The sequence below is a fragment of the Delphinus delphis genome, chromosome 1, assembly GCF_949987515.2.
Source record: "Delphinus delphis chromosome 1, mDelDel1.2, whole genome shotgun sequence".
Lineage (NCBI taxonomy): Eukaryota > Metazoa > Chordata > Mammalia > Artiodactyla > Delphinidae > Delphinus > Delphinus delphis.
The window spans coordinates 64,379,219-64,391,975 of NC_082683.1; the positions used below are offsets into that span (position 1 = coordinate 64,379,219).

Below are 12,757 nucleotides of genomic sequence, written 5' to 3' on the forward strand. Positions count from 1 at the left end.
TCACACATCATTCCTAAAGCAGGGTCCTCTCTTAGTGGGCATGCAGTCCCTGGCACTCCATCACTTGCAGGCTGCTCAGCACAGGGTATTCATCAAGGCGGGCCGATGCAATTGCTCACTGGCAGTTTAAATGGGGCCGACTTGTCACAAGAGTGACAGCCCGGGCAATTGTTTGCCCTCTGGGAACAGGTGCAGGCAGGTTCAAATGAAACACATCCAAACACTAACAGCGAGATTCTTAATCATGTCAATAAAAAGGATGTACCAGTGTCTAGGATTCAGTGGTCACAATATGCCTCTTACACTTTTGAAGATGAAGTGCTTTCTGGCTTTTCAATAGATTGTTCCAAGGAATCTATCATGTCATTATCATTTTTAATGCACATTTCTTGTTTGCTGGATGAAATATCTAATTCTGATACTCCTCATGCTACAAAGCATGTTTTTGAATAACACAGGGTCAGGTTATCAAAATAAAGGGATGGAAAATAAAGGAGCCTGGTGGTGGAGGAAAGAAACAGTAGTAAGCAATGAAATTTTACTTCAGAATAATGGCAGAGTTTTAATGTAAATACTGAGGATGCAAAGGAGCTCTTTAAAAGTATTATTTAATAACACCCTTATTGAAAAAACAAAATAAAATAGTTAGCCAGTTTAATTTTTGGCTCTTAAATCTCCCAACATTGTGGACTAGATTTTATATGTTCTGATAGCTTTCATTACACATCTATTTAAAATATTATATGTTCTATATCTACATAATGCAGCTAACTCTATACAATGTTTTTAATAAAATTCCAGTAATAATCATATAGTATAAATGTAACTAGATATCGTGGCACTAACCAAAGTATTTTAGTATTCTTGGTGTTAATCAAGTAACTGCTTAATATTCACAAAATATCTTTAGGAAATTACCTCTGTGAGGAATAACAAAGACAACATACAGTCCTAGCTTTTGTAGTATAATTAATTTGTGTGTTATTAAATTAGCCTGAGGGGCAAAATTTAACACACATGAAACAATGAGTGCAAAATCAACTACTGAATGATAGAGTTTCATAAAATAAAGAGCTCAGTGAAGGCTGCCGAAGTAGGAGAGTCTCATGGAATAGGAGAGTCTCATGGAAGAGGAAGGGGATGAATTGGAAACAAGCAAAAGGCCTGGAAGTGGATTGGGGGAGTCGATCCAGGAAGGAGAGAGGTAAATTTGGGTAAAATTAGAAAATGTCCATTTTAATTTCCTCCGTTTAAAAGTAAAACAAAAAACAGAGGCTAAAAAATAGGATAAGATGAAGAGCTCAAGGTAAATGCCTCCAAAATGTACATTCTTAAGGAAACAAAATCCTTTTATTGGGGGGACTTGCTTTAATTTTAGATAAGTGGACATTGGCTGATTTGGAGAAATGTTATATCGTTTTTTTCCAAAATCCAGGCTCTGAATTTTGCGTCTTGGCTCCACCAGTTTCTGGCTGTGTGAGTTACTCAGTCTCATCATTTTCACGTTTCTTTACTAGTGAAATGGAGATTAAAAGTACCTGCTTTTTTTTAAGGTTTTTTGAAGTAAATCAGATAATTCATGTAAAATATTTAGCACAGCACTTAGCACAAAATAGTCTTAATGAACAGTACCTATAGGATACCTTTTTAAACATAAAATTCCAGTTATTTAAATGCAAGTAGTATTCAGTGTTAATGTTGACCCATCACTATCAGTTATTCAATAATTACAGGTCTAAATGATTAAAGCCTTCCCTTGAAGTAAGATTCAAGTACTGCCTACATCCTTGTCTGCTTAAACAGAAAAAATTACTCTATCTTGGAAAAAAATCCATTTGATCCCAAGAAAGCAAGTTGATTATGCAGTACAAAAATAATCCCCAGATTACCATATGTTGAAATAATGTACTGACCCTTTGTGAAATCAATATTTGATAATTCACCACCATTATTGAATAAATTAAAAACTGAGTCTTTCTTTGTTCTGAACTGGTTATATTTATATGCAAACACACTTTCAATCTTTTTCCAGGTCCAAGTCACTTGTATAGTTTCTTTAAAATTTGATTCAGGTGACATCACTTTTCCGTAGAATTCTTAAACTTTTTCTATGTCATATAGGAATATAAACTTAAATCCAATATTCATATTCAAAATGAGGGGGAAAAGCTATGTTTCGGCATGCCTAGAAAGATAAAGTGTAACTATTGAGAAATTAAAGAAAAGGCCTAATTTAAGACTTTACAAAAATTTTTCAATGCTAGATCATTAATATAGAGTAGTTCTTTCGACTATAATAAAATGGCAGCAAAACTTGTTTTCAAATATATTGCAAGTTAAAATCACTCTAATTTTTCACATTGTGCTTCACTCTTTACTCTGTCAGGAAGTTCAGGATTAAATTTTTAGTTCAAGCATAGTCATGGTCTCATGTGCAGTTCCTAGTAAAATTATCTTCTTTCTTACTCTAAATAATTTCTGTTCTTTATTTTATTGTCTTGTATATGTCTGCATGAAATTTTAGAATAGGTTTGCTTGAACTCGTTCTTGAACAGAATAGAACTACAAACTAAATATTTGTTCTTGTGATTACTTTATTACTTAATTTACTCTTATTTTGTATAATCCCTATGTATTCCTTGAATTCAAAATTTTGAGATCTTATACAGAAAAAAATTTGAGAGGTGAAAAGAATGAGGAAAATTGACAGCAATTCAAAAAGTCATCATAATGTTACCTCATTCTCTAGTCTAAAGCAAACTACAAAGACATACACATACTTAAATATAAGACAGGGTTATTATTATCACTGATAAATGCCCAGAATGTACCAGGGAAGATATTTTATTTACTAAGACCCACATAGCCTTGGCCAAACCCTTTCATGGGACAAAGCCAGAAATGTTTTCCTTCTTTGGACATTATTTTGGTAATTTAAGGTGTTTAAAAAGGTCTTAAATATTTAAGATACGCCTCAGATAATGAGGGTTTCTTTATCTACCCGAAAAGCTCTGTATTTTCCCTGTGAACATTCAGAGTCGTTTTAGGTTTGAAGATTATAAGGGATAAGCTTTGCCAAGAGCAATAATCCTTCCATAAACTAATATGTCAGCATCTGCATTCCAGGTAAGTTAAGAAAAAAACATGAACATAAGGGAGGAATTTTCAACTTTTCCCTTAATTGAATGGGAGCTACTTTTCATTTTGCCAAAGCCACAAAAATGGTGTATATGTGTGTGTATATAAGAGGAGATAGTTTGAGATGAAAAAAGGGTAGTAACTTTCTACGTAAATAGAAGATGTGTCACTACAAGCTTCACGTGACACCCTGCTGAAAAATCCCAGCAAACTAAAGAAAGAGAAAGGATTGAAGAATGACTCCATAATTTGGATATCTATTGGAGAGGGGTTGATCAGCATTCTCGGTTAGGGAACCAGGTTCCGAACAGTCTCTTAAAGAAGATTATCTCATTAAATATAAGGAAAAGAAAAGTAGTGAGTACACTTGCTAAACAGCCTATGTCAAATGATAAGCTAATCAACTTGCCATGTTTATCCTCTTCCAATTCACTCTCAGAGCATCCATCAACCTCATCTTTCACACTGTCATCAGCATCTGATGCCTTCCACGAGGTTTCACTCTCCTTTTCAGCATCTAAAAGATCTTTTTCATCATCTGAGGGTGACTTTGGCATTCCATTCATTGGATCATCAGCCTGTCCTTCATTAGCTTTCTCATCTTGTTTCTCCTCATCTGCTTCGAAATCTTCTTCATATTCTGAGAAAAGAAAAGCTCCACAATGAGAATGAAAATAGAATCCCTAATACTTAACCCATTTCATTTTAATGAGAACTTTGACTCCATTATCCTCTCCTCTCTGGGCCTTTCTTCACTTCTTTTTCACACAGTTAGTGAACATGGAAAACTAATAGCAAATGATCAAAGACTGCAATCAGTTACATATACAAGAGCAGTAAAGAAATGAAACTCCAGGGGCTTCCCTAGTGGCGCAGTGGTTGAGAGTCCGCCTGCCGATGCAGGGGACACAGGTTTGCGCCCCGGTCTGGGAAGATCCCACATGCCGCAGAGCGGCTGGGTCCATGAGCCATGGCCGCTGATCCTGCGTGTCTGGAGCCTGTGCTCCACAACGGGAGAGGCCGCAACAGTGAGAAACCCGCGTACCGCAAAAAAAAAAAAAAAAAAAAAAAAAGCTCATTTACAAATGGACATCATCATCTACAATAACCAAAATGGACAAGAGAAGAACTTGATAGAAAACAATAAATTAGAAATAAATTTAAAATGAAGAGAACAGGATTATAATAATGAAAGTTAATTTGGAGACCCAGTGAGGCCATATTTTATAGGAAGAATGTTCAAAATATTTGGATATCAAGTTAATGAATAGTGAAGTGGAAAATATTCAATTAATCAAGTCCAAAGGCCCTGAGAAGTAACACTGTGAATAGCACATTCTTTGAGAGAACTAAATGGACATCAAGAAAAGGTATTATGAAGGATTCTGTATCTGGGCCAGAACTGAAATCATATGCATTATTCATCCCTACAATCAATAAAATAATTACATTCCAAGGATAAAAATTCTTATAAAATAGAATATTCCTGTCACAGTCATAAATTTGCTTCATTTCTTCAGAAGTGTAACACATCTGTAGCAGAAAAAGGAAACTGTCACATCAGATAAACGCCATCTGTCCCTTGTGGTTATAATTTTTCACCTTTCATATTTAATTGTTCCCCTTTTTCTTCCACCAAAAACTAAAAATCTTGAAGTGACAACATGCCAAGTATAGAGAGCAAAAGGATTTCATGCAGAACCAATTAAGCAAATAAACAATTATCTTTTAAAATAAAAATTACAGGAAAAATAAAGTTTTCCCTATTTTGTGTGTTTTAGTTATTAGATAGTCTGGCTTCTTCTCCAGCAGTGGGGGCCTTTCGGGTAATTACTTGAGAGCTGTCCACTCTGCCACAATGAAGGAAACTTAATTTAGAAATGCATGCCCTGTGCATATGAAGAAAGCTCTGTTAATGCAGAGAAGGGATGAGGGCGATGTGAGAAGAAAAGTGAGATCAGAAACTGTAATGAAAAAAGGCAAACAAAGAGAACTCACCACGAGAAAGTTTTCATGAAAGAGATTTAATATGGAGAAAGAGAAATGTGAATCAGTAGAACAAAATTATAAAATAAGCAAGAAGTTGAAAAAATTAGTTTATATTGCATGATGGAAACAAGACATACTAATAAAAACAAATATTTTGATTCAAATATTTCAGGCCAAGTAATGGGATAGCTTCTCACTTGGTTTAGTCAGCTGTCAATCAATAAGACTTTATTGAGACCCTTCTATTTGGAAGAGGCTAAAATTGCAAGATAAAAGACATTACAGTAACACAACCCCTGCCCATCAAGGAATCTCCAATTTTTGTTGAGGAAATAAGACGTAGGTACACAAGAAATACTGTACTCATGTTAGAAGAGTTTTTATACATGACCCTCAGTAATGTTCATTTTAACACTATTGGGCTCAATTGCTGTAGATTTTTATATAGGACTCATGATTAATTATGTGAAATAGTGTCAAATAAGTGGAATAGAGTCAAACAAGGGTGGAAAGTCATTTGGAGACTGTGGAAGACTTTCTAGGAGTGGTTGAAGTTAGCCACAGAATTCACACACAGAGAGAAACACATTAGAAAACAAGAGATATTTGCTGCTGGTCACAAGATAAGCAGGGGCCAGACAGTACATGAGTAAATTGCTGCAAGTCCATCAACAGTATTACAGCGTGGTGAAATATGAGGGTTCTGGAGTCAGGCTGTCATGTGTCCAAGTACCAGTTAAAGCACAGCTGTGTGACCTGTCAATTTGCTCAACATCTTTAAGCTTCAGTTTCTTCACCTATGATATGGGTGGTACCTGCCTCACAACGCTATGGGGACTATTAAAAGCAATAATCCCTAAAATAGGCTTAGTATATTGCCAAGGACAGTAGGCTCCTAATAAATGTTAGAGATTAGTAGTAATCATGATTGATTGGGGGTGGAGAGAGTTGGTCATAGAATAGGAGCAATCACACACAATATGTGCTTTATCGACAGCAATACACTTTAATGGAGGCACCTGGTTAAAATCAGAGTCGTACAAGTGTCCACAATTAGGACACAATCGCAGTTATATTATTGAAGCAGACCATAAAACTGAAGGACCATGTAGTGAACCACAAGAACAATCCCTGAATCCTATTTGGCAGGAGCTTCAGTGTTTTCTCTCAAAACACGAAATTCAAGGCTGCCCTGCCTTTGTTCTATCATCACATTTAAATATTAGCCTTCTATTAACCAGGAACACTGCATTAGCATCACAGCTCAAAGCACACCTCCTTTGTCTCATCTACTCATGTTTTCAATATGAATGAACTAGTGGCATGCTTTCTGTATCTCTTTTCATAATTTCTTCTGTTTCCCCATCTCATCTTTCTTCTTCCAGAGAAGGTAATTAGCTTGTTGTTTACCATCCCCACTAATGAGGAAGCAAGTCAACGCGAGGTCAACATCAATCCCTCCTCAGCTCTCCCTCGCTGACCTCCTCACAGGCTTCTTGCTGCCCTGACCATCAGCGGCTGTTCTACAGAGAGCTGAAACCTTGCTCCGCTGTTTCTTCTTTCCTTAAATGGAAATGGGCATTTAAAGTCCATTAAGGAGCCAACACAGAAGGAAGAACTTGGGAAAAGCTGTTTAATAGTCATAAAGTATGCTTTATGGCACAGACCATGTTGGTTTAAGAAAAAAAATACAGAAATTGAACATGGCCTAAATAAACATACCTGTATGTTGTGAAAGTTAAAACACGAAAACACATCCCATTTGTTAATTGCTCTGCTGTTGCTATTGTTATGTACAGATATTGTAAAATTTTCAGTTTAAGATAAGAATAAAGACTAGAAAGGATCATGGAGAGAGGTAAGCTGGGTCAAAGTGTTAGGAGGGAAATCTTTTTTAGATAGTCACATTATTTCAGTAATAAACAGATAAAAAGTCCAATGCTGTAACAACTCTGTAATTATTTTCTTGGATTTCTGAAACTGTTGGGCGGCAACTAGAGAAGGTGAGGAAGAAGAGACCTAGGAGATGCCCCTTTCCTGATACCAGCCCTTCCACACTCATCCCAGCCAATGGCTAGCACTCCTCTAATCCAGGCTTTGTCTCCTGGGTGCAAGAGGGGCACTCAGGCAGCTCCCCTTTTCTGATTCTTTGGACATATCACCCACAACCAGGTAACATCAAGGATAGCTTGTACAGCAGAGGAGGTTATACGTACAGTGTTTGAAAGTTTGGGCTTTGGAATTAGACAAGCCTGAGAATTAAAGGGTAGCAGAGTATGCCACCCCAAACTATGCCACTTGGGCATAAGGTTTATTTTGAGCTGAAGGCAATTGAGAAGTAGTAAGTAGAAGAGAAGCTCTCTGCCCTCCCCCCATTTCCCTAAAAGCAGGACATACATTTTTGAAGGTGTCTCCCCTCCCCTCTCCCCCAGCAAGGACAAAAGTTAATCATAGGGGACAACTCTGATCCTTAGCAGCCCAGAGATGGCACCAGAGGAATCAACATAACAAACTTCACTAGAACTAGCCCTTATCTGCCATTAGTTTCCACATAATATTTGCCTTCCCACAATTTGTTGTCCCTGGAAGCTCAATGTCCTTTTCCTTTGCCTTGTCACTTCTTGAAAAAATGTATTTTTCTTTTATTAAGATACTATATAAGCCCAAGTTCTAACCACCCCTTTGAGTTACTCAGCTGAGTGCTCCCGTACATATGCACGATGCACCTGCTAATAAACTTTTGCTTGTTTTCCCTTTTTAATCTCTTTTGTCAGTTTCATTTACAAGGATACAGTTAATGAACCTAAGATGGGTAGAGGGAAAAGTTTCTCCTTTCCTACAGTATGAAACTTAGTTCTGCTACTTTCTCTCTGTATGTCTGAGCCTCATTTTCTTAAAATGGAGAGAGTAATAATATCTACTACATCAAAAGGTGAGGGTATGTATATATATAAGGTAAGGAGATATATATATATATGTGTGTGTGTGTGTGTGTGTGTGTGTGTGTGTGTGTGTGTGTGTGTATGCAGTTAGAGGGGGGAAAGAAATGAGGAGAAAGAGGCAGAGGAGAAGGATGAAGAGGAAGAAGATGAAGAGGAAGGAGAGGAGAGTGAGGGGAAGGGAGGGGAAGAACAAGAAAACAAGAAATGCGGACAAGCTCCAGGACCCCAGGCCTACATCAAATGTTTTCAGTTATAGAATACTCTATCACTATATAATCATATAGGTTGTTCCTACCTGATGCCAAAGCATCAGTTTCACCAAAGCAAGTACATCAAATACTGAAAAAAACAGGCAAAATTCTGTTTGGTGAAATGGTCTCTCCCTGCATAAGTGAACAGAGCCTCTGGCTCACACAGACGCAAACTCTCCTTTCCCGCCTTCCCCTCCAAGCACCTCCAACCCCCTGGAGTTAGGCTGCCCTCCTCTAAGACAGGCCACACAGAACTCCTTGCAAAATGGTTGAGAAGGTGGTCAGGGATTCCTCACCTGCAACACAGTTGCCTGAAGATCGAAACTGAGTAACAACATTTAATGGATATTTTTGCAAATTTTTATAATCACATTGTAAATTCTTAAACAAAACGACCACACCAGGCAACGGCAAAAGGACCCAGTGTTACTCATTACCATATTTAAATATGTTTTCTTGGTCATCTTCCCAGACTTCTTGTCCTGGCTTTTCTTTACGTTCCATTTCTTCGACAGCAGTTCTCACTTCGCCGATCCCTGTATGTAGTTCTTGAGCTGAAAAAATGGCTGAAGCTGAGGTTTTGCTCCCCTTCATCTCTCTCCTTCTTGGTATCAGGTACTCTCTATCCTTCCTCAGTTTCCCGTCACCCTTCATCAATCCCTCTCTTCTCTCAATACTCTTTTCTTTCCTAGGTTTTGGTGAAGTTGTTTCTTTGTCAAGGCCCATTGCAATAATGCACCTAGAAAAAATATTAACATAAAGTGTTGATTAACCTTTATATATAGCACAATGGAACTGCAAAGATCTTTAGATCACTTCTCTTATTCCAGTAAGAAATGTTACAAGACACATATTTATCATAGTACACAGAGTTAATTAAAATAAACTACTTTCTCCTTATTAATACCAAAATCTTGTAAACACAACAATTCTTAATAGTTTTACCCACAGCAATTACACAAGAAAAGAAAGCAACTTAACAACAATGAATTATAGTCTCAAACTAAACTTTGCGCCTTAAAGTATATATTTGGCCTTATAACAGAGATAGATAGATAGGTAATTTAAGTCCTCATATTAGAATTATGTGATAAAAGAACATTCAGGTTTATCAATAAAAGGAAGCTGAGATAAAAATTATCAGAAGAAAGATGTCATTCGGTCTTTGATAATTTATTATTCCAACAAGACAACAACAAAAAGACTTACATACAAAATTGACTCTAAATAATTATGATTGAATTTTTAAGAAACACAATCAGTTAAATATTTTTGTGCCCTTTAAATAAACACTTCAGGAGCCTGAATGCTCATTTTAACAGAACTGTCATTATTGCTTTTAGAATGGCCTTTTGAAACCTGTACCACAATCTTTTGGTGATTTTTCCTGGCAATAAGCTTTTGTTTTGGAAAATGGCAATAATCTATAGAGGTCATAAAGTCATTCTAAGTCAAATCTGGTGAACCAGCAAATGATCTGAATGTTTTAAGACATTAAAAAATATTTTAAAAAATCAGTTATAACAAAAGTAACATTAATAAATTCATCTATAGCTTTTATCCTATCTCTCAAGTTAATATCAAAATAGGAATTCCAATAACTATAATACATACATTAATAAAAATGATGACTATGATAACAATAAGAGCATCCAGCACTCCTTCTGTGCCAACCTCTTTACTGGGTACTTTATATACATGGTCTTATATGATATATTCCCCTACAGACCAATAACTTAAGAACTATCATTATCACTTTACAAATGAGGAAACTGAGGCTTCAAGGATTCCATGACTTGCCCAAGTTCACCCAGCCGGTTAGTGATAAAGCTGGCTTTCAGCTCAGGACTGTTGGACTCCCATCACCTCCCACTGAAGTACACCCATATGATTAGATTACAGGTATAGCCTTCTCAGATGACTAGTTACACAGACAAATGTTACACTGCTGGGCTTACCACCAGGGCGTGCTCACAGTCTCCTCACAAAGACTAACAGAATGTGGAGAAGTTTTCACCAAGGCCTGGAGACAATCCCTGACCTGAAAGAGGTGTCTGGCAGCTACCAGTCTCCCCACTCCTCCTCTAGAACTTCACACATTCCCTTCTCTACATGTCACACAACTATTGGGGAACTGGGTCAATTAGAGTGGGGTCAGAATGCAGTCAAGACTTTCCAGTCCAGGAAGAATAGAAACAATACGTAAAATCTGAAAATTGCCTCTATGTGAATCAAGTCCAATGGCAATTTCTTAAACTGAAGATATCACTGAATTTCAGCCATCCCTAGACTAGCAATAGCATAGGAATTGATCTTAATTCATTCTCCCAACAAGTAAATATGAGAACTTAGTTATATCACTTATCCTTTCACTATCTCCCCATAAAATAAAGCTAAAAGGATATGCACTCAAAGTAACTATCAGGCTGTGAAAAATGGGATAATCAGAACATACTTACCTCAGCCATATTAAGCATGATAAATTATTTCTTGACTATAATGATGATATACGTAGCACACTGCTTTCCTTGGAATAAAGGTGTCATGAATCTTCAGAGACTATGATTACTAGCATTCCTTCTGTTCAAGCTATTCTTCCCTTATCAATGGCAACACCAAATACATTGATTTGGAGCCTCTGATATGCTGTTACTTTTAGTTTATGTTGTGACTGTGTAGAGGCTTTGATGCCTCCCTACTGCATGCACAGACTTTTTATTGCCCATCTGCTTAAGGGAATTAGGCAAACAAAGTGGATAACATCTGTGCTCTCCTCCTCACTGACTACCTATTTGACTTCTGAGTATAATATGAGGTGTTGATTCTCATTACTAAAGCTCAAAGCAATCTGCATTCTCTTGGTTACGCAATTCTTTTTCCTGTGTTTCACTTTAGCAACTGAAAGTAACTACCATGACTCTTCAAAGAGTTCCCATGATTGAGGGATGGATACAAGTGTGGAACCACCATACTTTGGAAGTGAACACTGCTAAGCTTTTCTTGTTTTCTAAGGACCTTAAACAGGTAACTCCAAAAATTTCTAAATCCTTCCTCCTTAAGCGAGAGAAGAGGTGTGAAAGAGTCATCTAGCAAGTGGGACAGTGAATGGTCTAGGGCAATGTATCAGGAATGCCTAGGTATATTTAGGACCTACCTGAGGTTGCTTTTCTGTTCCAAGTCAAATATGTGTTCTCCATATATGTGGACAAGTCATTTGTGGGCAAGTCATTTGTTTAACTCCCAGGAAAGCTAATGAGTTTGTATACAATCATCCACGTGTGAACACATTGCACTCTTTGGGAACTGCTGTATAAATCCAAGCTATAAAATGTTTGGTCCTAAACACTTTCTATCGAGGTTTAATAATCAGTGCCAAAATCTGATGGATGGCATCTACTCTCCTTTCAACACTTAACTAGCTTCTGTACAATTCTTTATATGATTTCACTTGGTTCTCTCTAGCTTCTTTCTTTGAAGTTTTCAAATAATAATAACAAAATGGTTGTGATGTTTAAGAGTAAGTTCTATTACCCTCAACTAAAATGCACAGTTCTCATATGACACTGGTTTTCATTTTTTTCTTAGCTTCATAATCAGCTGAAGTTAAGGCTCCAATCACTCTTTGACTGGAAAATAGAAATAATCAGCAGAGAACTTCCAGTTGATCCCAACACAGCCACCAACTTGCATCTCTCTCTGCCCTATATGCCATCTTTCTTCCTGTTACTACAGAAGAATGCTTCCTCTCATCTAAGGCTAACACCTCCATTTGAGCCCTATATCCCATCTCCTCTAGTCTACTCAAGCACTTTGCCCCAGCAATTTCTCTCTCTATGTCACGCCTGATCAATATGTTTTTGTTCCCCCTAGGGTATCAACCCTATCTATCAGCTTATAACCATATTGTAATATCTCCCATCTTAAAATATAATAAGCCCCCTTGGGCCCCTACATCCTCCCTCCTGGCTGCCACCCAGTTTCCATCCTTTAGAGCAAAACTCTTTAATAAGAGCTATCCATCATCTCTGGCTTTAGCTCTTCTCCAATTATTTCTTAAACCCACTCCAAACAAGCCTGCATTCCTACCACTCCACAATAGCAACTTGTGCCGAGATCACCAATAACCAACACATGACCAAATAATCATGCTCAATCCCGAATTTTCATTTTGCTTCACCTAACCACACCTTCGACCCAGTTGATTATGTCTTATTCTTGAAACATTTTGTTCATTTCCAGGACATTGCTTTCTCTGGGTTTTCTGTCTAATCACTGGCCTTCCTTCCTAGGTTTTTCCTGGTTCCTCTTTATCTTCCTCACCTTCGAACTAAAGTGACCAGAGCTTATTACTCAGGCATCTTCTCTTACTGCATTCCATTCTTAAGCAGTCTCATCCCATCTTATGACTCTAAATGCCATCCATATGTAAACAATTCT

At 37.2% G+C, this 12,757-nt stretch overlaps 1 protein-coding gene across 3 annotated transcripts in view; it reads right to left on the reverse strand.

The window, feature by feature from the left end:
* ERICH3 (glutamate rich 3) overlaps positions 1–12,757 on the reverse strand; it is a 129,520-nt gene that overhangs the window by 30,533 nt on the left and 86,230 nt on the right. For all 3 annotated transcript variants that reach the window (XM_060023835.1, XM_060023834.1, XM_060023836.1), the window contains 2 exons: positions 8,758–9,059; positions 3,548–3,778 (listed from right to left, as the gene is read on the reverse strand). In XM_060023835.1, coding sequence (XP_059879818.1) covers positions 3,548–3,778; positions 8,758–9,059 — 533 coding nt within the window. The remainder of the gene's footprint in view (positions 1–3,547; positions 3,779–8,757; positions 9,060–12,757) is intronic.